Below are 26,154 nucleotides of genomic sequence, written 5' to 3'. Positions count from 1 at the left end.
GGCGGCGTCCCAACCCGAGGGGAGAGGTCCCGAACACAGGCCCACTGCTCCGAGAAGACCACACTCAAAGGGGGTCTCCGGCGGCACCCCATTTATACCCTGGGTCAGATCTGAGCTGTGGTCATAACTGGTCATGATCTAGAAGCTTCTCCAAGCCAAGGCGCCTCACTGGCTGTGGACCCTGTCTGGTGACCAAGGGGTCCCGCCTCTCCTGCTCCCCCTGCCGAGGTGTGTACGTGCCAGGGGGCACGGCAGAGCACAAAAGGCGCGAAAATGAGGCGCGAAAAGCCGGTGATCGCCATGCCAAAAGCCCCGATTTTTACCAGAGGGGTGGTGTGAAGGGTACCTGTCACAGAAGGCTGGACATTCTTCAAGAAGGAAATCTTAAAGGCGCAGGAGCAGGCCGTCCCCATGTGCCGAAAGACGAGCCGGTGGGGAAGAAGACCGGCCTTGTTATCCCACAAGTGTGAGGTCGTTTACCCGGCGTGCGAGACGCCAATATACACACAGGGCAGAGGTATTTTATTTCACGTCTGCGCAGAGATGGGTGCTAGGTGGTAGCTCCACAAAGCTAGCACAAAGTTTGGTCATGCAGGTACAGTATTTATACGGTCCAGTTATGCATATGCATAAGCAATTGCACAAAGCACTTTTCTATTGGTCTACATTTCTCTTATTTCAACTTAAAGCTACAGTGCTACTTTAATATTCTGCGCATGCTCAAAGGTGAGGGGTCTCTGCTTGGGCCGGGGTCTCCAGCTCGAGGGGTGTGACTTTTAGTATTATAATGAGGATAGTTTGCGTGAGGGTGCTTCTTATCACACTTCTACTAGTTGTTTCAGATGGTTCCCAAAACATTTTAATTAGCTTACATATTTCTCCAGGATGCGCTTCTCTCCCAAGGACAGTAATTCTTGTTTAGACGTTCCGCTTTCCAGCCTGAGTCCTCCTTATCAGCTTTACATAAGCCCTGGCCTTCCACCAGCTCCTGTTAGACTACAGCCTGGCTGAACAGAGAGCTTTGGCTGGAACTCAGGAAAAAAAGGAGAGTTTATGACCTTTGGAAGAAGGGGCAGGTAACTCAAGAGGACCATATGCAATAAAACTTGTAATTTCTGGAACGTACATTTTGTTTTACAATTGTGGCACTTGATGGGGAAAGTAGGACTGATGACCTACTATCTTTATCTTTTTACTGGCTGATTATTTCAGCCAGTAAAACTCCAACATCTGTTTCTGTAATAAAAAGTCAGCAAGAACAATGTAAATCATTTTTCACCTTCATTTTTCCAGTACTTTAAAAGGCTGATCACCTACACTCATGGTTCTGGTCCTGAAATAGATCATAGTAGCTGAATTGATGCTATGGAACAAGATTAATATCTACAACCGTCCAAAGGCCAATAGAGCGTGCAATAAATGAAGAATCTCTTGGCTTTCCGTCCCTCTCAGGTAGCCAGATTGTACAGGGTGGGGTTTGTGAAAGCACTGGGTATAACTTGGCAGAACAAAACAAATGCTTTCAGTTTAAGAAGACAACATGTTAATGGTCTGGTAGTATTATTTGAGGTATTCCTCATGTGGGAATTACAGTCTTCAGCTAGAGGGCCTGTGTAAAGACGGAAATCCCATCATAATCTGTCATGATTTAAAATGCAGTTATCATTCGCTGCTGTAATCTAAAATATTTTTGTGGAAGCAAAAAAAAAGCAAAGAATAGCTATTGGCCTCAATGAGTGCTTAACTCAGTTGACACATTTGTTCTGCTCCTACAAGGAACTGCCTACAGCATTCCCCCCATTCCAGCAGGGGTTTGATTTGGCCCCCCACAAGATGCATTTTGTATTGAGCAGTAAGTAATATGCAGGCAAAAGAGACAGCCAAAGGCCTGGTCCTAGGAGAGCACTGCAATGCTGTTTGGTATCTGAACTTCAAAACGTTCCAGTTAAAACTTACTTATCTCTTTTCCTTTTAACCGTTTCCTCCAGCTCCTTCCTCCACAGCTTTGAGCTAGCCAAGAGCATCCTCCAGTTGTTTTAACCTGTAACATCACTCTGCAGAACATGGAAGTGTTGACACACTTATAAAGCAGTAGTTCAATAAAGCAGTTGATTTTTACATTGCTTACATGCCTCGGTACTTAGCAATTTAACCCGACACCATCCCAGCTCACACGCTGCAATCACAAACTGCTTTGTTGGAGCAGTCTAAAGTAGCATAAAGTAGACTTATAACTGCAGCATCAGGGCAACTGCCTACTTCTGCCACCTCATGACAGGAGTAGCAACCTCTTATCTCACCACAGCCAGTTCGCTAAAGCCCTTCAATTGCTGAGATGTAAAATTTGGCCTTTACATCTCATGTCATAAGTGATTCCTTTTGGTTATTTTTAATTCAGGGCCCAGTTTGCTGCTTGGCCCCACAAGAAGCTGTATGGTACAACAGGGGAGGGGTGGAAGGGAGAATTGGAATCACTTAAAAAGATCTCAAAGAAAAAAAAATCTCCCCTCAAGGACTGCTGAGGTACAGGCATGTGTGGTGGGTTGACCTTGGCCGGCTGTCAGACCACCACCCAGCTGTTCGCTCACTCCCACTCCTCAACAGGACAGAGGGAGAATATAAGATTAAAAAACCCTTGTGGGTCAAGATAATGACAGTTTAATAAGAAAAGCAAAAGCTGCACGTGCAAGCAAAGCAAAAAATAGGAATTCATTCACTAATTCACATCAACAGGCAGATGTCCAGCCACTTCCTGGGAAGCAGGGCTTCAGTACACGTAGCTCTTGCTCCGGAAGACAAATGCCGTAATAACGAATGCCCCCTCCTCCTTTCTCTTAGCTTTTATTGCTGAGCACGACCTCATATGGTATGGAATATCCCTTTGGTCACTTTGGGTCAGCTCTCCCGGCTGTGTCCCCTCCCAACTTCTTGCCCAACCCCAGCCTACTGGCCTTTGGGGAGTGAGGGGTGATGTTGGAGAGACAGCCTTGATGCTGTGGGAGCACTGCTCAGCAGTAGCCAAAACACTGGTGTGTTATCAACACCTTTCTAGCTACAAATACGAAGCACAGCACTATGAGGGCTGCTATGGGGAAAGTTAACTCCATCCCAGCCAGACCCAATGCAATCTCCACCCCTTATTCCATACCATTTGCATCATGCTCAGGTCCTACATAATTTAATACATTTATATATCTTCTAACCGTCCCATTGTATTTAATTCTCATTACTGAAATCCCTTCTTAACAAGACTTACAACTTATACTACATACTTAAACCATCTTTATACCCAACATACAGATTTATACATCCTCATTAACTACTATCCCCTGTCCCTTAACAGACAGATAGATATTATTTTCCCATTCCATGGGCTTCCTCCACTCCCCCAACTGTTCATAAGAACAGGCTATGACTTGGGCCCCATCTGTCAAGGTGGGTGCTCAGGACAGGAGAAGCAGCGTGTTCGATTGTTGGGCGCCAACATCGGCTTGGTTTGGGTCATCGTTGCACTCGCCCGGTTCCTTGCAAAGCTCACTCTTTGTCGGTTCAGGTAGTTCCTGCTACATTACTTCCTACAACATACAACTCACATCACGGATTATTTTTCCCCCAAGGTTAAATCTCCTTGAGGCACACACTGGATCTCCCCATCCTTCCGCATTACCCACCAAGTACACCCAGGTCCTTGAGTGAAAACAATCCCATGAATCGGTTTGCCTTTTCCCAAGGGAGGAGCAATCCACACTGCCTTCCCCAGCCACTTCCCTATGTGCACTACGGGGACCTTATCTCCTCCCACAGCATGCAGGGGCTTTGTTTGGGCAGGACCAGGATGGTTAGCAGATCCTCTGGTGTTAACCAGCCAAGTGGATTGTGTTAAATTTATATCCCAGTGCTTCCATGCCCCATTGCCCAATGCTCTCAACATAGTCTTTAACAGTCCATTATATCTCTCAAACATTCCGGAGGCTTGTGGGTGATAGGGGATGTGATACACACAGTCAATGCCATGTTTCTTGGCCCAGGTGCTTATGAGGTTATTTTGGAAATGAGTCCCGTTGTCTGATTCAATTCTTTCTGGGGTACCATGTCGCAACTAAATTTGCCTTTCAAGGCCTAAGATGGTGTTTCGGGCAGTGGCATGGTTTACAGGGTATGTTTCTAGCCACCCAGTAGTTGCTTCCACCATGGTGAGTATGTAGCGCTTGCCTAGGCGTGTTCATGGCAGTGGTCCAATATAGTCAATTTGCCAGGCCTCACCGTATCGAAAACCCAGCCACCGCCCTCTATTCCAGGGAGACTTTACTTGCATGGCTCGCTTGATTGTGGCACATGTTTCACATTCATGAGTGACCTGCGTGATGGCCTCCATGGTCAGGTCCACCCCTCGATCACAAGCCCATCTGTATGTTGCATATCTTCCTACATGTCCCGATGTTTCGTGGGCCCATCGAGCTACAAATAGCTCACCCTTACGCTCCCAGTTCAGGTCCACCAGAGCCACTTCAATTCTGACAGCCTTGTCTACCTGTTTTCATTGTTTCGATGTTCTTCAGTGGCGCGGCTTTTGGGCATGTGAGCATCTACATGATGTACCTTTAGAGCCATGTTTTCTACCCGGGCAGCGATGTCTTGCCAACATGCAGCAGCCCAGATGGGTTTACCCCTGCGCTGCCAATTGGACTTCTTCCACTGCTGTAGCCACCTCCACAGGGCATTTGCCACCATCCAGGAGTCAGTATTGAGATAGAGTACTGGCCACTTTTCTCGTTCAGCAATGTCTAGGGCTAGTTGGATGGCTTTCACTTCTGCGAACTGACTTGACTCACCTTCTCCTTCAGTGGCTTCAACGACTTGTCGTGTGGGACTCCACACAGCAGCTTTCCACTTCCGATGGTTTCCTACAAAATGACAGGATCCATCAGTAAACAGAGAATAATGCCTCTCATCTTCTGATAACTCATTATATGGTGGTGCCTCTTGGGCATGAGCCACCTCCTCAGGCAATGCTCTGAAATCTCTGCCTTCTGGCCAGTCCACGATCTCTTCCAGGATTCCTGGGTGGTTGGGGTTTCCCCATTCGAGCCCATTGCATTATCAACGCTACCCACTTACTCCATGTAGCGCTGGTTGCATGATGTGTAGAGGGGATGTTTCCTTTGAACATCCAGTGCATCACAGTGTGCAGTCACAGTGCAGTCACAGTGCCAAGAGGAGACATGCTTCTGTACCAACAACTTCTGAAGTGTCTCAAACCCCCTCATATGCTGGTAGAATCTCTTTTTCAGTTGGGGTGTAGTGGGCTTCTGATTCTCAATACCCCCGGCTCCAAAACCCTAGAGGTCAGCCTCGGGTTTCTCCAGGTGTTTTCTGCTAGAAGCTCCAGGTGAGACCATGCTCCCTGGCTGCAGTGTAGAGCACTTTTTTTTCACAGCTGGTCCTGTCCAGACACATCCAAGAGCTACCGCATGAGCCATCTCCTGTTTTATCTTCTCAAAGGCCTGCTGTTGCTCGTGGCCCCACTCAAAATAGTTCTTCTTTCGGGTTACTCAATAGAGAGGGCTCACAAGCTGACTATAACCTGGAACATGCATTCTTCAGAATCCCACAAGGCCTAGGAAAGCTTGTGTTTCTTTCTTGTTAGCTGGTGGAGACATAGTTGCTGTCTTATTGATCACATCCATGGGGATGTGACGACATCCATCCTGCCATTTTACTCCCAAGAACTGGATCTCCTGTGCAGGTCCCTTGACCTTGCTTCTTTTTATGGTGAAACCAGCTTTCAGAAGAATCTGGATTATTCTTCTTCCCTTCCCAAACAGTTCTTCTGCTTTGTTTCCCCACACAATGATGTCATCAATGTATTGTAGATGTTCAGGGGCATCACCCCATTCCAATGCAGTCTGGATTAGTCCATGGCAAATGGTAGGACTGTGCTTCCATCCCTGGGGCAGTCGATTCCAGGTGCATTGGGCACTCCTCCACGTGAAAGCAAACTGTGGCCTGCATTCTGCTGCCAAAGGAATTGAAAAAATGCATTGGCAATGGCAATTGTAGAATACCACTTGGCTGCCTTTGACTCCAGTTCATATTGCAGTTCTAGCATGTCTGGTACAGCAGCACTCGGTGGCGTGACTTTATTCAGGCCATGATAGTCTACTGTAAACCTCCACTCTCCGTTAGACTTGGCACTGGTCATATGGGACTATTAAAAGGTGAGCGAGTCTTGCTGATCACTCCTTGGCTTTCCAATTGATGAACCAGCTCATGGATGGGAGCCAGGGAGTCTCGGTTGGTGCAATAATATCATTGGTGCGCCATCACGGTAGCAATCGGCACCTGCTGTTCTTCGACACGCAGCAACTCCACAAAAGAGGGATCCTCCGAGAGGCCAGGCAAGGTAGACAGCTGTTTAATCTTCTCTATATCCACAGAAGCTACACCAAAGTTCCACTGGTACCCTTTTGGGTCCTTGAAGTACCGTCTCCTGAAGTAGCCTATGCCAAGGGGCCTCCGGGCCAGTCACAATAGGGTGTTTTTGCCACTTGCCCACTGTTAAACTCACCTCAGCCTCCAATACTCAATTGTTGGGATCCTCCTGTCACTCCAGAAATCCAGATGGGTCCTGTCCCCTTGTACTCTCATGGCATTAGGTTACACTGTGCCCACCAGAACACCGGTGCCCACCAGAGCCTTATACTCCTGTGGGTCTGATATGCCAGGCCATTGAATCCACACAGTCCAGTATACCCAGTTATCCTTTTCCTCCTCCTGGCCGAAGGCAGGGACCCTCTATTCCTCTTCCTGGTCAGAGTATTCACTGTCTGACCCTTGCAGTGCCAGACCAGAAGTCCCCTTACCAGGATCAAGGGAGGTGATCTCAGTCCTTCTTCTGTGTCTGGGAGATCGCTGATCGCCTTCTTGTGTCTCTACAGCAACTAAGCTGACAGCCTTCTTGGGTGGCCCCTTCTTAGCAGGTCTCTTCTCCCTCAGTTTGCATACACGGGCTTCCAGCTTACCATCCCACTTCCTCATGTCCTCCCCCTGGCCACGCAGGAAGAACCAGAGAGTGACATGCGGTAGGGAGCACCTGGGGCTCCCTTTCCCTCTGACTGGAGCAGGAGGGGACTGACTCTGTGGGGTGCCCCTGACAGCCGAGGCACTGGCCCATGGAGATGAGGAGGGACAGAGATTTTCTTCAAAGTTTTGGAGCCAGGAAGATGCTCTCGCCACAGTTGGTGTATCTGTATCCAGGCGATACATTGCTGCCAACCTGTTAGAATATGATGCTGGGGTGTTGTGGACCACCTTCCTCCACATGGCCCATATACACAGATCTTTGGAGACCTCATCGTTGCCATCGATGCCATCAATGACCATCTATGGCCATCACCATAGATGACTTCCAGCACTGCTAATTCTCTCAGGTACTGAATGCCTTCCTCAGCAGTAGTCCGCTTTCCTTGGTAATTCACAAGATCTTCCTTGAACGGATATCTTGCCCTCGCACTTGATGGGAGCCGTTTGCAGAGACTGCAAATTGCTGCCTCTTTTCCAATTCCTCTGTCAATTCCCCAGTTTCTAGCAAGGGATCCCAGCTTTTGGGCTTATTTACTGTCCAGTTGCTTGCTGACTATTGGCCCTGCTATCCCAGCATTGGAGCAGCCAGGCAGCACCTGGCTGGAAGCTGTAATCTTTCCGCATGTCTCAAAGTTCTTTTGAGGTCAGGGACTGGGTAGTTTCCACCTCTTGTCTGATTTCTCTCACTCCTTCCTCCCATTTCTTTGCCGAAGTACCAGCTTCCTGATCAGACCCTTCCTCCTCCTCCTCCCTGACTAATCAATGATATGGACCCATTGACCTCCTTGTCCACTGTTTCTTTTTCACTACTGGGGCAATTACTGTAGTTGGGGTTTCGGTCCCTATCTCAACCATGGTGTCCTCAGATGCGGTTTGGGTCCCTGTCTCAATTATCGTGTTCTTAGATGTAGTTTGTATCCCGGTCTCATTCATGGCATTCTCAGAGATGTTTTGGGTCCCTGCCTTAACCACAGTCCTCTGATAGTACTGAACCGTGGCTCGATAGGCACAGGCCAAGCCTCAGTACAGTGCTAGAAGCTGCTGGTTTTCATTGGGGTAGGCAAGGCACCCTTCTATCCGGTGGCGTGTCAGTTTACCAGGATTACTTGCCTGTTCAGGTGTAAAATCCCAGGCTATGGGAGGTGATAACCTCCCTAGGCACCTGCCCAAATCCTTCCACACACCCTGCCACCCAGGGACCAGCCACCTCAGGGCATGTTGCAGTATTGTCTCACCCAAAAGTTGTCTCCTCTTACGCCAGGATGAAACCACATTCCACAAACCTGACAACAAGCTGACAGTGTTAATTAGTAGTATTAAACAGCTCACATAAGGGTGAACAAGGACCTTGGGAGCCTGCGCAATAAAACCACCCACATCAATCCCAGATACGAAGAGGGAGATGTATTCCCTCATCCTCTCCACAAGACAGCTCCCCCAGGACAGTAAGGGCATCAATGCCAGGGCCAAGCGCATAGCCATTGTTTGTATTAACATGTTCCCAAGCTCAGCAAACTAAAGAGATAAGCAATGCAGCCAGCAAACTCCGTGACCCGCACAGAAGCTTGCCACTTAATAACTACTATAGCTATAGCACACTCGATTCAAAACGGCTGTTGTCTCATGCCCCACGTTGGGTGCCACAAAGGACTGTGGTGGGCTAACCTTGGCTGGCTGCCAGGTGCCCACCAAGCTGCTCTCTTGCTCCCCCTCCTCAGCGGGACAGGGGGAGAAAATAAGATGAAAAACTTGTGGGTCGAGATAAAGGCAGTTTATTAAAGAAAAGCAAAGGCCACGCGTGGAAGCAAAGGAAACAAACAAAAAAATTATTCTCTACTTCCCATCAGCAGGCCATGTCCAGCCACTTCCTGGGAAGTAAGGGCTTCAGTACGTGTAGTGGTTGCTTAGGAAGACAAATGCCTTAATAAAGAATGCCCCCCGCTCCTCCTCCTTTCTCTTAGCTTTTATTGCTGAGCATGACATCATATGGTATGGAATATCCCTTTGGTCAGTTTGGGTCAGCTGTCCTGGCTATGTCCCCTCCCAACCTCTTGCCCACCCCCAGCCTATGGGTCTTTGGGTGGGGTGGGTGATGTTGGAGAGGCAGCCTTGATGCTGTGGGAGCACTGCTCAGCAGTAGCCAAAACACTGGTGTGTTATCAACACTTTTCTAGCTACAAATACGAAGCACAGCAATATGAGGGCTGCTATGGGGAAAGTTAACTTCATCCCAGTCAGACCCAATACAAACTGTCAGAGACATTATTTTCTCTGTAGCTTCCATATTCAGAATTTATCTTATGATTATTTTCAGAGATGGTTTTGCTGCTCTCCATTTATTATTCTCCCCCACTAACCCTGGGGGCTTAGGAACTCTAAGGTGCTTCTTTTGAGAGGCAGTTTGGTATAGACAAAGGAATCATGAAGGCCGTATGTCCCATGATTTCTCTGTCCCCTCCCTCTACTTTCCAAGATGTACTCCCTGTGCCCATCACCTGATGGACAGTCTTCAGGATTAGAGTCACACTGGTATATAAGCATAACATGCCCAATGTTGAGCACTTCAAACATGTTTCATTAATTCCCAAAAGGTATGACTGCTGTTTATAACTATGGCAGTTACTGAAGCAAGGGAGAAACAGTCAGCCATGGTTGTGCATTATAATGTATATGTTAAGTGTGCTTGTGTTCACATAGAGAAGGTTCAAAGATGCATTTTCTCAGCAGATAAGTGATACTAAAGCAGGTAATTTGGTGGTAAACAATGGGCACTAAAATAGGGGTTGGAAATCAAGACTTTTCCCAGAAAGAATTTTTTATCTCCCCTCTTGTTGGATATATTGCTTGCATTATGTGTATGCTGATATTGAAGTGAAAAATGAAATGTATTTGTAGGAACTCCTTTGGAGATCAACTGCTCCTCAATAAATTACCTAAAGCGTGTGTTAGCCCTGTCTAACCTTGCATAGAAAATGCCTGAGAGGCTGCCACAGACCTGCAGTCTCTTCTTTCTTCTCCCCAAAGAACTAATTTTTTTCTAATTTGTGGAAACAAAGTGGATTTCGGCAAGAAATGACTCAGTGTAAGTTACTTATTGCTGTCATCTGCTGGTAATATTAATATCTAAGAGGGGGATAGTGACCGAATCAAGAAGCAGATGGTACTAGGAATGTGGTTTATTCTGTTTTGTATTATTAGTGATTGCCTTCGGAAGATGCAAAGATTAGTTTATTTATGCAGGACTACAGTATTATTTCATCATCATTAAAAGCCAAGGTTATCAGGATGGTACAGAATCTAAATCCTAGGATCTGTTCTCTTTATGGAGACTCTTTGTTGCAGACTGGGGAGACCCAGTTTAATTTTTATATTGAACTATTACCAATAAGTGCAAGTTTGAAAAAATAGCTAAATTGACCATTTTTACAAGGTGATTACAAGAGTTTTCATAGTGCAAAAATGCGTGTCCTATTTTGTTCATCTCCTTCCCTTATTAAGTTGTATAATACAGTAGTTCCTGTTACCAGTTTTGCTAGCCACGTTCCATATATGAGATTTAAATTTGGGCCTTCATTTGTCCTCTTTTCTGTATGTCATGAGTGAAGTGATTAAACTGTCTAATGTCACAGATTAAGAATGGGGAAAGGGAAAATAGAGATAGTTATGTAGTTTCTCCCAAGTGCATGTGCTACTCTATTCTTTGGGCTGCACACAAAAAGAGATCAACCAATGCATAAGCATAAAAAGATTGCCAAAATTGTTTGGAGCACATCCTCCCTATTCTGTGACATTCTATTCCCTCTACAGCCTCTCAGTTGGCTTGAATTAGGTCAAAGAAGGATCTTTTTGCTTATGTGGCAAGGAAGCCTTTGAGTCTAAGCAGCCACATATTCTTCTGTTTCAAAAGCACATGGAATAGTCCTTTTGATTAGGTGTACCTAGGTAGCAATATACTGTTCCAAGAGAGTATTGGACTTGATATTGCTGCTGAACAGGTTTAATTCCAGTGTACTGGAATTAAACTGCACTGTTTTTACTTGTGATTTACTTTAATGAATGTGAAAAAGAATTGGGTTCCCTGCCTTAAGAATGTTACTGTACAGTTAACATGAAAGGCTATATAAAAAAAAGCTTAACTGCCAAAGTTTTGCTGTTTGGTGGCTTTTGAACTAATTTATTCCTTTTTCATCAATGCCCTCCAGAAAACAGGATGAATTAAAATTTTACCCTGGGCTAAAACATCATAAGACAGCAGTAAATAATCCTTTTTATTTTTAATACATAGAACTATATACTTGGCTAAATATATTATTTGCTGATTTTGTTTGCCTATTTCTGATTTTATGTCATATTTCAGTGGCTCCATCAGAGCTTTTATTCATTATTTGTTTTGCCTTTGGTAAAAAAATACAGAAAAAAAGGCATATTTGTTTTATACATTCAGATTCATTTACCCACTCACATAAAAAAACATGTAAATTGGTAATTAATATTGTAGTATCACAGCCCTTTGCTGGGCTCATATCAGAACTTCACACTTCTGAGAAATTAGCTTTTTGCTGCTAACAGCTAATAAATATAGAGAGTGGCAAGGGAACATCACTGTTACCCTTACACAGTAGATTTTTTTACCCTTACACTGTTACCCTTACACAATAGAAATAGCAGGAAATAAGAGACTTAGGACAGGAAGAGTAAGCATGTTCTCTGCTAAGGAAAATTCTGGTTTTGACCTAAGTTATTAACCTCCCAATAGATGAAAATATGGGAATATTGATGGAACAACCTTAATAATGACTGTACAGAAATGACAGCTCCTTAAATCTTCAGAGCAAGTCGCTTATACAAAATTATTATGGTTTGTCTAGGTTTTTTGTTTAATAAATCTGTGCATTTTCTGAAAGCTGCTGGACTTCCACATATGGCAGGGATTGCAGTACATTCTGGTGATTGCTATAAATTTTATCTAACTTTCCTCAAGGTGTCCTAGGCTGCTAATTTCATGTTAATTAAACTATGCCAGTACCCGATACATTGTCATTGCCTTCAGTCAAATCTAGTGTTTCCAAAAGTGGTAGAAGTGGATATAACTCAGGACCCTAGAAATATTACATGGACTGATCGTGGATAATCTTATCAGCATTTTCATATATCAGTCATTGTTATAATGGTATTTGATGCACACAAGTGTGCTGCACTCAACAAAAGTTTAAAAAATTACTGCTCCTACCCACCCTATTGAACGGAATGACAGCTAACGTATGCTAATGACAGCTTCATGGTGCTGTCAAGTATCATGTGTCCTTTTACTGTGATTAATGATGTTACCCTCATGTGGTTCAGGAATTTGTAGCATCATTTTACTTCTTGAAACTCGCTGGCCTGTTGGTGGTCCTGTTCTCTTTTTTTTCTCAAGGTAGACAAAAGACTTCTCTGACAATGAATCTATAGTGCTGGAAAACATGCATTAGATCTCTGAGGTAATTTACACTTAAACCTCTCAGCTCCTGTCAGTAACTTCCCTTTGAAATAGCTCAAATGTTTTTTCCACTTAGGAAGCTTTTTTTTTTATGCATTCTCTGCTGAAATAGTTGCTGAGATAAGAGGTTGTAGTTCTAACTACTTCCACAATGTCTGCTTAGAACATGAGAGACAACACTACAGAATAAAGAAGGGCCATGATTTTGTTATGCTTGATATCTATAGGTACAGGACATAAAACCACTCTGGAAGTGTGTTCTTCTTCCGGAGGATCAGAAACACAGATAGCACAATGCAGCGTGCTTTTCACTATATTTAGAAAATGTCTTCTAGGGCAAAGCTGCTATGAATGCACTTCTCCAAGCCTGAGCTCCTGTAGGCTTTGTTATCCTTCAGTCATCTAAGGAAAGTGCCTGCTGCAACACTTCTTGGCAGGGAACAAGTCACCAGGCTGTGAGAGAGACAAGCATGTGTTAGTCTTTTTCTGCCCTTCCTTTTTCCTAGCCTCCCTTCCATTCCCCGCTACTGCTTTGACCAATGTTTTTCCAAAAGGGATACCTGAAGCTTACATATCGCTATTTGGATGTGTGTCATCCTGTAATCCTTGGCCATTTTAATTTCATCTGCAAAATCACTACTTGCGTTTGCACATATAGGCAGTGTAGTCTTAGGGCTGTTCCTGCTGCAGTTTAATCAACATTTTCAGGGCATTTATAGAATGTGCATGCAAATAGGTTTTGCAACACTTAATTTTCATTGTCTAAATTAATGAACAATTGATAGGAGGGAAGAAGAGAGATAAAGAAAAGATATGAACATTTTATTTGCAGGATTCAACTTTTAGTTGGTAAAAGATAAAAGAATTTTTAAATGAAAATATGTGTGCAAATATGAAGGATATTAAATAATAGAGCAAAAAAGGTCCTTTCTAGACTTCAGTATTCTTGAATCTGGCCTTTGGTAAATTTAACGGCATGACATTATAAATCCATCCTTTTCAATTTCTAGAACCTGCCATTTTGTTTCACTTTACTCCCACCTGCTTTCAACAATCACGTCATAGGTCCTGTTAACTTCTCTTTTAGAAGTCTTTTGTGTTAGCCTGCACATCTTTACATGTCACTAAAACTTTCAGCAGCCTTATATGAATTATGTAATATATCTACTTCTGAATATTAATGCATATGTGTGAAACCTATACCTCCTATTTGCAATTGCTTGTATTGTTCTCAGATGGCATGTGGCTAGGTTTTTAGATCATATTTTGTGTAGCTTCCAGCTTCAAAGCCAGACAGATATTTTTACATCCTGTACTTTTTTGTGATTTTTAATCCTCTCCTTCCTGCATCTTTGTGCATCTTTACTCTGTTTTGCAAGTGAAGTATGATGCTAGTGAATATCTTTTGAGCAACTTGTTCTTATTTAGGTAAGAATTTGCATAAGTAACTTCTCTGCCCCTCATCAGCAGATATTTTATGTCTATTAGTGACTGAGTCTCAAGTATCAACTGAAATGCTGAGAATATGGTTTGGCCTCACAGGTCATTCAGTCTGCTGCCTTTTTGGAAGTTTCTATGCTGTGGACTGCTGTCTGCTAGTAAGTGTTCTAACATGCACATGGATTTTGCTTGAGCTTCTGTTAGGTGGTAGTGAATTCTTGTCTCTACTGCCTTGCTCTTCCTAGGAACAACTTCTTCAGAAATAAAACTATAAATTAGAATCTCTTTAGATTAATACTGCCTGAAAGAAGCAGCTTCAGAATAAATACATTTTTCTGTGTGATTTATTGTATTACAGAAAATATCTACCTAAAATTCTTTATGAGATAGGAACATCCTAACACTAAGTAGAAGACTGTCTCTTTAGTTGGTATTACACATTATGGCTTTATACATCCACTTAGATCACATAGAAAAATATATAGCAGCATAGATGATCTCTAAACCAAATCTGTGATGACATCAAGATTTACAGATGTCACTTAATACCATGTGAATTATTGCATAAAACAGGAAGGAAGGGACTATGGATTAAACACAGCACTTAGCATGAGCATAACTATTCTATTCTCTCACATACTTCCAGTGTGACTTCAGGCAACCCAATTAACCCCTCTGTACCTCTGTTTTGTAGTCTCTACAATGGGCATAATCAGTCTGTATGATGGGAGCACTGCGAGGTTTAATTACTTCCTATTTGTAAAGCACTTTGAGAGTCCTGGATGGGAAGTGCTCTATAAATGCAAATAGAAGGGCAGAGTTCTAACCATGCTGTTATAAAACCCTGTGCATGTTTTTCTAACTTATAAGTCTTTTGTTGGTCATGCCATGAAAAAAACTGAGACTAACTTACATTTTCAGTGTGATAGAGAACAATTCTCCAAGTTCATGAATGTCTTCGAGCTCTGTGTAGAATGTGAACATCTCAAATCATTGAATACATGAAGCCTTTTTTTTTTCCTTGAAATAAAAGAAGGAAATATCCTCCACTTACATGTGACTCATTCGAACAAATGAAACCTGTTCTGATTTCCGAGACTGTGTTCTAAATCTCGCACACTGAATTTCTTCCAGATCACCACAGACCTGAGGCAGCGTTGCACAGACAGCCATACTGGAACCTCAGCCTCTGCACCTATGGCTGCAGGCATCATTGCACTGGCACTGGAAGCAAAGTAAGATCCGAATTATATTCTGAAAAAAAAAAATAACCCCAAACAACCCCCTCCCCCAAAAAAACCCCTAAAACAACCAACCCATATATAGACTAGACTAGAGTAGACTAGAATAGTTCAGTTTGAAGGGACCTACAACGATTATCTAGTCCAATTGCTTGACCACTTCAGGGCTGACCAAAGGTTAAAGCATCTTATTAAGGGCATTGTCCAAATGCCTCTTAAACACTGACAGGCATGGGGCATCGACCACCTCTCTAGGAAGCCTGTTCCAGTGTTTGACCACCCTCTCGGTAAAGAAATGCTTCCTAATGTCAAGTCTGAACCTCCCCTGACGCAAGTTTGAGCCATTCCCATGTGTCCTGTCACTGGATACCAGGGAGAAGAGATCAGCACCTCCCTCTCCACTTCCCCTCCTCAGGAAGCTGTAGAGAGCAATGAGGTCGCCCCTCAGCCTCCTTCTCTCCAAACTAGACAAACCCAGAGTCCTTAGCCACTCCTCATAGGACATGCCTTCCAGCCCTTTCACCAGCTTTGTTGCCCTCCTCTGGATGCATTCAAGGACCTTCACATCCTTCTTAAATTGTGGGGCCCAGAACTACACACAGTACTCAAGGTGAGGCTGCACCAATGCTAAATAAAGCAGGACAATCACCTCTTTTGACCAGCTGGTTATGCTGTGTTTGATGCACCCCAGGATGCGGTTTGCCCTCTTGGCTGCCAGGGCACACTGCTGACTCCTATTGAGCCTACTGTTGACCAGCACCCCCAGATCCCTTTCTGCAGGGCTGCTCTCCAGCCACTCCTCTCCCAATCTATACTTGTGTCTGGCATTACTCTGTCCCAGGTGCAGAATCCGGCATTTGTTCTTGTTAAATTTCATGTCACTGATGATTGCCCAATGCTCCAATCTATCCAGAACCCTCTGCAAGGCCTCTTGTCCCTCAAGAGAGTCAACAGCACCTCCCAGTTTAGTATCGTCAGCAAACTTGCTAAGGGTGCATTCAACTCCTGCATCCAGATCATTGATAAAAATATTGAACAGAACTGGCCCTAGAACTGAATCCTGAGGAACACCGCTGGTGACTGGTTGCCTGCCAGATGTAGCCCCATTCACTACAACCCTTTGAGCCCTGCCCTTCAGCCAGTTCTTCACCCAGCTCACCGTGTACCTGCTCATGTCCCAGTTGGACAACTTGTCCAGAAGGGTGCTGTGAGGGACAGTATTAAAAGCCTTACTAAAATCCAGAAAAACTACATCCACCACCTTCCCTTCATCCACTAGGCGAGTGACGTTATCATAGAAGGATATCAAATTGCTTAAACAGGACTTTCCCTTTGTGAACCCATGTTGACTGTGCCTGATGATTGCATTGCCTATATGGATAGATCTGACACCTTTTATTCAGGGATCTCAAAGTGCTTTAGAAACTCCGTGTCACAGAAATTCACAGTACCCTTCCAAGGTCAGGAAAGATTAGCATGCTCATTATACATGCAGGAAAGATGACACAATGGAAATGATGGCAGAGCACTCGGTGTTGAAATAACTTGAAATGGTGTTGAGCACTGGCAGTTTCCACTGAATGGTTTAAGCTATCCTCACAATGGCTTAAGGTACCCTCACAGTGCTGCCCAGGATCTGCTGTACTCTGCAGGCTACTGTAGGTCGCCTCTTGCATTTATCAGGCTCCTTTTCACAGTCTGTGTTCTTGAACATTAAAAAAAGTATTGGGACAGTGCTGGGCTAGTATGAACATAAATTAATACAATATGAAAAAAACCCCTACACTTCTGTGTGTTGAAACAAGCAGTCTATCTTTTCTAATGAGTTAAGTTCCACAGTGTTAAAAAAAGTAGACAATATAGCTCCTTAGTCCTTTTACCTTTAGCTCAGAAAAGTTTTCTCAACTGCAGGATTTTGCTCTTTGTGTCTAATATGTATCTTTAACGTGCTTTATGTAACAGCAGAAATATTAGAGGTAAATTTGTCTTTCAAAATCTTATGCGTTACTCTCTGCTGTGTTGGATTATATTTGCAAGTCTAAGTTGTAATGCTCCACCCCAAATCCTGCTTGAAATCAAATGTTTCTAAGTGCTAAGAGATTGATTCTATTAAATTCTGAGAAAAACTAGTTTCCTTTGAGGACACTCAGTTCCTTTGAAGGAAGTAAAAAATTTGTGCACAAAGTAATTTCAAACAGTGTGTAATTTGTAGCAGCGAGTTTATGTTTCCATTTTTAATGTTGCTTTTTCAAAGAAACCGTGGGCCAATATTCAACACAGAATACATTTTTGCTTCTGAATTATAGTCATGAAAATAAGAAATTGTAATTGAAAAGCTGATATAATCTTAAGTAGTCCAGCACTTGTATCATTATAATTAATTTTCTTAATGCAATGAGTAGAAACAAAACTATTTTGAAAAGTTAGGATAATGCTATTATTTCCAAAAAACCCACATTCTTTTCGATCTCTTCTTAATCTCAACTGTAAAATACTTAAGTTCATTCTAAACAATCTGCATATACAGATATAATTGCATGTGCCAAAACTTAATTTTGTGGAAATTTTTTATAATTACTTTTTAATGCATTAGCATTGCTGGCAATTCAAAGTTTGTATCTCTGTATAGCATTTTGTGTTCATTTTCTAACAAATCATTGTTGCAATTGAAAGTTTCAAAGAATTATAGCACACTGCCTACAGCCAAGCTATTGCTGATTGTGATTTCTTAAGACGCACTGAGAATCTTAGACTTTACACAGACTTCGTTCTCTGTGTATTTTGGTGAGTATATTGATGAGAAATCCAGGTTACTGCCTATGGACTAGTATCTTTCTTTCCAAATTAATAGTTTCTATGATAACAGATATGATAGGAATAAAGAAAAAAAATGTATTAAAGCTTCACATGTAGTGATGCAGGCAAAATGTGCCAGTGAATAATGTTCCTAGTCACTTTTTGTATTTGTAGTACTCTGTTGCATGGTACAAGAGATTCAGGGTGAAAATTTATCGATTTTGCCTTCTTTCAGATTCTATTCAGTTTCAGTACATTGAGGGTTCTCACTTCATTCCAAATTAATATCTGAATAATTTCAAATTAATTATTTTAATGACGTCATAAATGCACTTTTCATGCATTTCACCACTTCATTTGCCTTCCATTCACTAACATTACTCTACTATGAGTACTTACAACTAATCTTCTGAATAACGCCACCATCAGAAATAAAAAAAAAAAAAAGAAAGCCTTCCTTGCTGTTGGATTTTTCCTTCTGTATATTAGCCTGACCTCATGCTTAGGCTAGGGGGAACATTTGGTCTTGTGAAGTGATAGATGATGGCGTAAGGTCTTTAATATTGCAAGGAGACCATGACATAATATATTCAATGTGAATGTCTTAAATTTGTTTGTATAAAATCTATCTAGATGATTTTAAGCAATTTTTGAATAGTCATATTTATTTATTTATTTTATTTGAAGATTCGGGTTGTATTTTTCTCCTGTGATACCTGCAGAGTCAGGTGATTCTAAATAAATGCTAGGAATTTTAAAAAACCACGACCCCTATGAAAACATAAATTTTAAAGCCATCTTAAGTATTTTCTCCAACAATTTAAAAATATATGGCATATAAAGGACACATATTATGGCTCAACATAAAGGCTTAACTGGAACTAGTCTGCATATAGCTAGAGTCTGCATTTACACGGATTCTTCCTTAAAATCCTTAAATTAGTGCCTGTGCTAATAGCACTAGTGTTTATATGAGATTTTTAAAAAGATATTAGTTAGAAAGGGCTTTTGCAAGGTTTATTATGCTTGTTGTACAGCAAGCTGTTAAAAAATTAGAGCACTTAGTTCTGAATACTTCTTGAATATGTCTGGAATAATGTATAGTTTTATTCCACTTTGTGCTGGAAAACACCATAAACTATAACATGGAAGGGGTATAAACCTACAAGGTCAGTTTTCCCCAGAAGCCAAGTTCTGTTCCTGGGACACATCCGTGGAGGAATAGAGCACTAGCCTGGCCTGGATATGAGTTAGAACTCATAGTGAGAAAAAGGTTGCTTTAACTCACATGCAAGGAAACATTAAACCAATGAAAAATAAGCAAGGCAGATTTCCACTTCAACCTGCCACTTTCCTTGATAAGCCCCATATGGCAGGATTGGCAAATAGCTAATGGAGGACTTCTTACCTGCCTACTGATTTGAACCTTCCACTTAGTTGGCTTTTCCAACTGGAATCTGGTCCTGAAATCCTGGCAAGGAAGAATTTTTGGAAGGTGATTTACTATTTTAATCTTATATGAACACATCTTTCTTATGAATCACATTTTCAGTCCAGTATTTGAGTATAAAATGACATATTTTCCTTCAGGAACCAAAGAAGTACAACTGAGTTTCAAAATGCTTATTTGGAATCCTAGGGGGCATAATGCAGAAATGTATATATGAAACAACTATCTCACACACACAAAGAAAGGCATCTTATAATACTCATATTCTTTGGGTTTCTTATGATAGTCACTTGTTTTATCTGATCAGTTCCCAGTGAATCTAGTATTCTGCTTAAGCTCTATGAATAAATGCTTGCTTGTGTATTGCACTTCTTTATGGTTATTACACAGTGCTGAATTTTACTAGTTGTAAACCAGCAGTTATGAGTATAAAGTATAACCTATTTAGTCAGCGTAGGTAATAATCTTATTACTAAAATAACTATTTGCATTATTTGGTACCATTCACTGTTGATATCAATAAACCTTTCTCATTGATGAAAGGTTTGAACTTGGGATTTGGATGAATCAAAGTCAGGAGAGACAGTCAGTATGACACATTGATTCTGGTGGGCATTGTGCCATGTTCCTATGGAGAAGCCAAATTAAAAAAAAAAAAAAAGGTTGCTTCAGCGCTGCCAAAAGAATAAATTATACATGCAGTTACATGAGTTAGAAATAGCACCCGAAATGGAATTATGACTCTGCTATGTCTGTGAGATAGTCTGTATTTTCTCCCATTATTTTCTTCAGATGAGCTATATACTTCATTTGTCTTTACCTGTATGAAGGCAAGGCTAGCACAAGGTAGTGCTGGGAACAGATAAAGAATTTCAGTGAATTCTGATAGCACTGATCCATTCAGAAAACTGACAGTGCACCTCATTCTTTTAAAAGGCAGTATAACTGAGTATAATCATTGAGATGAAAGGAAAACAGAATTCAAATTGTAAGGGGTCAAGAGTGTCAGAGGAAGACACTTCAGATTTTTGAAAACTGACCAGATGCAACACTTCCCACATTGATTTTCTTACAGATACTCCATCAACAGGGGAGAAAAGCAGTATACTGTCTGTTTAGGCACAGTTTTGGGTACAGAGAACATATTTCTGTGTCTTCAAAGTCAGGAGAGGATTTCGTCCAATTTATGAGGAGCTTATTTGTTCATAAATATAGTAAGAGGCTAAAAGTGATAAGGCGGTTGAAGCAAACTGTGGAAATTCTTTCAAGTGACCTTTGTATATAGGATTCCAGTGTAAGAAAAAATGGGAGGTTATTATTTAAGTCCATCAGCCTTAGCTAGGTCTTTGCTCCATTGATTGACTGCTTATTATAAAAGGGAAATTTAAAAAATGTGAGTTAGAAATCTTTTTATGAATCTTTCCATTTTTGGAGTAGGTTTAAAATAATGCTCTTAATCATGAAGTATTTTTAAAGTGTAAACATAAATATTTAATTTAGAACCTGTGTTTCTCTTGAGCTTTAACCACCTGTGCCACTTTTGCAATTTCAGTTATTATATTGAGATTAAATTGGAAGCACTTCCCTGAGTTAAGGTTGCCCAGTGTTTCCCATTTTAAGGTCCTGGTTTCAGTTATATATAACCTTGCCAAAGAGTAATAGTTTGGTGTGAAATTTTCCATGTAACTTGCTTTAAAAAAAGGTTTTAAGAAAATTCCCTTCCAGCCATTTCTTAAACTGAGTCTAGGTTAAAAAAAGTTTGATTGTGTTAATTTTTATCTTTTGCATCGAGATTTAGTGTGTCTGTACTTTGGAGCAACAGCTAGAACTAGAACAAGTGGATAGCCATTCTTCTGGTGCTGGGCAATGCCTTTTATAAGTTTTTGAAAAATCTCAGTTGGCATGTGCTCTGTTGAGAGGTTTAAGAGTATGGCAGCTCTGTTCCCTATAGTTTCTTGGTTCACTAAGTGTTCCCCAGCCTCAGCTTTTAGAGGATGATTAGGGTTTTCTCTGAAGTTGCTCTTATTAGGTGCTGATGGCCATTCGTGTACCAACCTTGAGAATAGGAAGCCCGTCTTTTTTGCTCTGTGTTCTTGCAGCAGGAGAAAAACAAGTGGAAGAGAAGCAGATTCACTGGATTGCAGTCCCCCTGCAGACTTCTGAGACATAGTGTCATAGCTCTACTATATTAAAAGTAGCACAGCATCACTGGATTTGGCAGACTTATTAAATCAATAGCCTGGGTACCATGCTAACCATAATTGCCTGTATTAACCTAAGATAATGTAAGGCTTCCCCAGATGTACAATCACAGTTGATTCTAAAACTAGCAACTGACCCAGGGTTTTTCTTGCTGTTGTTTCTGTGTTGTTGTCCCTCAGCAGGCTATGCATGTTGTCTTTTGGGTAGTCCCATTTCATTCTTCCTCTGGAGAAGGCACAGTATGGAATGTGATGCAGGTACCTATATCTCTTAAGGGATTTCTCCTCAGAAAGCCATCATTATCCACATGCAAATGGGCAATTGATTGTTTTCTTATTAGCACTTACAATTTTCTGTGTCTGGGAAAAGGACGATACTCTGCAGGCTCTGGACCCTGTCATCACTGTGTGCACTGCAGATTTGATACAGGTACACAAATACACCATTGCTGGTGAACATATGACTTCTTATCCTGCTGTTAGTCTAAAGAAATATATACATCACATCGTATCACAACTGCACTTACTCTCGATTCTTTTGCGGGAGTCTTGTTCCCTGAAGAAAGAACTAAAAGACCATCCATTTTCTTTAAATTGGGTAAAGTGAAAGCTTTAACAAACTGGATGCACAGTCTCACTTCTGCAGCAGAGGGCTATCAATTACAAATGTGTGAATAATTACAAATTAATAATATTATTTGAGCAAAACTTCTTTGTCATGTCTGCTTTTTAACTCCATTCTGTAAGTCAGTACCATAGCTAGAAATAGCACACTTGTTCTTACAGGAATTTAATTTCCCACTTTTCAAAAATAAAATGTGAACTGTAGATTTGTTTCATAATATTTCAGCATACATGGAAACATAAAGGCAGAGGCTGCTACTGCTTTGGGAAGTTAGATGAGCAGGAGGTCATTAACTATCAATTTTGGAATTTGACCAAGATATCAGCACAGAATCTGCTGTATTTGTGAGAAGAGCTAGAATATGTCAAGTACCCATAAGGTTTTACCTGGCCTGGAACAACAGACCATCACCCCATATATGTGCACTGAAAGGAGTGCTCAATTCTGAAAGGAAAAAATGGTATTCACCAAATTTAGCATCTCAAGGTTATTTATTGCTCTGCTATGCTTAGTTGAAGATAATGCATGAAATCACAAAAGAAGGAAGCAAATCAATTTATTTTTTAGTTAAAATTAAGGCATATTTTCCTATTTTTAAATAAAATCTAAAGAGCTTGGGCTCATAACAACAAAAACTTTTCTGTACAAAAATCTGAACCTATCTAAGCAACAGTAAAGTGTTGACAAGAAGCATTTCAATATTCTTTTTTGCCAAAGGGATAACTTGGCAAAGCCAAATAAAGTGTGAAAGGTTTGGGGATCCTTATTTTTCCAGAAACAATTAATCTAGTTTAATTTAATTAGCATATTCAATAATCAGTTTGATCATGGCAAGACACCATGTCCATCTTTGATCCATTCCAATGGCCTTTGTTGATTGTTTCCTTTCCATCTTTACCTTGGTCTCATCTCATGTCTTTCACATCCTGTTTCTTGCATTTGGAATCCTGCCATTCTCATGTGCACCAATATATCTCTGCTTCCTCCTTTTCAAAGTCTTCAAAATAGCTTTCTGAGGAAGTTTTTCAGAAGAGCTATCAGTCATCACTTCTGTCTCAGTTCTCCGCTTCGTTGTTGTTGTTTGTTTCTAGGAAGAATTGCCTTTGTACAATATTGTAAAAAAAACGAAGTAGGACAAAGTATCTAAGTATGCTCTGAGCCCACTGCTTGCAATTAACAGACTATTAAATTTGTACATCAGTATCCTGTATTCTGTCCTAAAAAAACAATAATAAGAAGATAATCCAAAAGATGGTTGTAGCCAGTCAAAAAGCCTTTAAACCATGACTCATGAAGAGACTAGGATGCATTGCAAAAACTATGGAGATGTTACACTAATATAAACTGAATGGCATAAAGAAGAGCCAAACATAAACTACTAAAGATGATGTTGGGAAGGCAAATGTTACTACCTTGAAAAGAATTTTAAAAAGCTATAGCTTTAAATGGAAAACTTCTGAAGTTGTAGAATTTGTGATTTTGAGATGTTTAAGTTGTATATGTTTACAATATTAATGATGTACTGAAGTTAGTTTGTTAGTGACTGTTGGAATGGATGGATCCAGTGTGTCTTTCCACAGTGATCTTTGGTGGATGTCAGGAAACTTCAGAATGTAATTGGTTTGAATTCTGTGCTCTTCATGAGTTTTAGTCAGCATTTTGTTTTCAGTGTCATTCCACCTCTCTTCTTTATCCAGTACCTAAATTAAGACATTGATGGAAAATGAGAACTGTGACAATTAGTGTAAAAAAAAGGCTACTGACAGCAGTTTTGATCCTAGAAAGATGTTTTCCCAAAATTTTATTAATTGCACATCTCTTTAGACAGAGGTCTATTGCATATGCCCTTAATGCTACTAATAATTTACCTTTGACTTATGGTATTTTCAGTTGCCATTAATTTTTTTAAGAGTCTTGGCTTTAGCCAGATTAAGTTTTTCCTGGCTTTCTTTCAGATGGATGTCATTGGGTGAAATGGAATAGCAATCAGAAATTAGTAGCAGAAGTGAGAAATTCCTGATATGCCATCTGGAACCCAGAAAATAACTGTAAGCACAGAACTGAGAGCTAATTCTGAAGCAACCAAATAAAGTAAAGTTATGTTTGATATGCTAATTGAATGATCAGTACTAGGTCAGCTAAAGAAAAGATCACTAGAGCAGAAACAAAAAGTTTACATTTACAGTGAAAGAGCTACATGCTGATCAGCAAGCACATGATATTCTTTTCTAGCAGGGAGTTAACAAGGTTATTTGCAGAGTAGATGATCATAAGAACCTGTAAGAGTGTGAGACGTCAAAAGTGTGTGTTGTGTGTGTCCATATGCATGACTGGATTGTTAAACACTGGAGTCCATTTCTGTAACTCCTGATTTTCAGGAATAAAATGGTTATGGTGTAGACCATTTAGATATTTACGCACAGGATAGGCACAACAATCAGAGGCCATCTTCATGTCTCATCCCTCTTAAAATCCTCTATTGCAATAGGCATCTTCACACTGACTCTTTATGCAACCTGGGAAAGAAGAATGACTCCCATTAACACAGCCAATATTCCTGTCCATGGGGTCATTAGGGCAGGTAATAGGGTTGTAGATAACGCGGGACAAGTTGGCTGATTTGTAAGTGATGGGAAAGTGTGAATAAACCAGACAGCTGTTTGTTATGCTTTGTTTATAAATTTATCATAGGCCCCTTAAGGGTGGGGTCACACAGAAACTAGTGGAACATAAATTGTAATTTTAAAACTTATAACTATTTGTGTTATCTCCTACTGCACTACAAGATATCTAGGGCATAGAGACTACTTTTTAGATGGTTTATAGCAATAATTATCCATCTCTGTCCTGTCATAACCAAGATTTATAAATAAAGTAATTTGATACTTCCAAACTGAAAAGTGTTTCTTTTTCTTAATTCATCCTGTGATACTGTGGTTTTCCTTTGATTTTTGGAGAAACATTTATTGTATTCTTCCAACAATTCTCTGCTATTTTGACAAGAAATTTTTTTTCAAATTAGACCATATTTGTCACATTCAAACTGCTGGTTATGAAAATAATGTAGCAATCGTTATTCATTTTGTTAGCAATATAATTTTGCTAAAAAGGCAAAACTAAATTTTCACGCCATTTGTATCATTATTGCATTCAGTGATATTTTTGCTTATTGTCCCTCTTGCATTGATTATTTATTTTGAACAGTTATTTTTGGCACTGTATCATTATGGAAAAAGAATAGAGCCTGAATTCTTTACTTTTTCCAGGATTAGCCCAATTGTCACTAGGGAGACCACCTGTGGAATGAAGAAATCAGATTTGGCCAAAAATTATGATCTACTATTTCTAAGCAGCTTGAATAATGATATTTGTTCTTGTTTAAAGATACAGTTTAATCTCAAATGAATATTATTGTAATATAATTTAATATACTTGTTCTGTTTCATTTTTTCTTGTTTACCTTGTTTCATAAACATTTTGAGAAGCCTGAAAGAAGAGGGCTGTATCTCAGAGTATAAATAGTTTGTTGAGGACACAACGTACATTATTTTTTGTCTGTCGGACAAACAATTTTGTATCTAATTGTTCTCACTTCTGCTTATTCTGACATGATTTTGAGTATTGTCTGGTATGTATAATCCCAAGACAATTTCAGATGAGATCCATAAAAATTTTTTTCTTGGAAGGAAATTGCCCAGTTTTTTAAATCAATCCATTATCAAGCAGAGTTAGTACTGTTCTTGATAATGTATTTGTTCATTTCAAGATGTTTAGCCATTAATTCTTCTAGGATTAATCAAGTGGTAAACCAATTAACATCAATGACATCTTGTCTGGAT

General features: G+C 40.8%; 1 protein-coding gene across 3 annotated transcripts in view; it reads left to right on the top strand.

The window, feature by feature from the left end:
- LOC142402963 (proprotein convertase subtilisin/kexin type 5-like) overlaps positions 1-26,154 on the top strand; it is a 259,461-nt gene that overhangs the window by 180,319 nt on the left and 52,988 nt on the right. For all 3 annotated transcript variants that reach the window (XM_075488968.1, XM_075488967.1, XM_075488969.1), the window contains one exon: positions 15,137-15,237. In XM_075488968.1, the coding sequence (XP_075345083.1) occupies positions 15,137-15,237 (101 nt within the window). The remainder of the gene's footprint in view (positions 1-15,136; positions 15,238-26,154) is intronic.

The sequence above is a fragment of the Mycteria americana genome (genome assembly GCF_035582795.1).
Source record: "Mycteria americana isolate JAX WOST 10 ecotype Jacksonville Zoo and Gardens chromosome Z unlocalized genomic scaffold, USCA_MyAme_1.0 Scaffold_18, whole genome shotgun sequence".
In the NCBI taxonomy this organism is placed as follows: domain Eukaryota; kingdom Metazoa; phylum Chordata; class Aves; order Ciconiiformes; family Ciconiidae; genus Mycteria; species Mycteria americana.
This window is presented reverse-complemented; position numbering and strand designations above follow the sequence as displayed.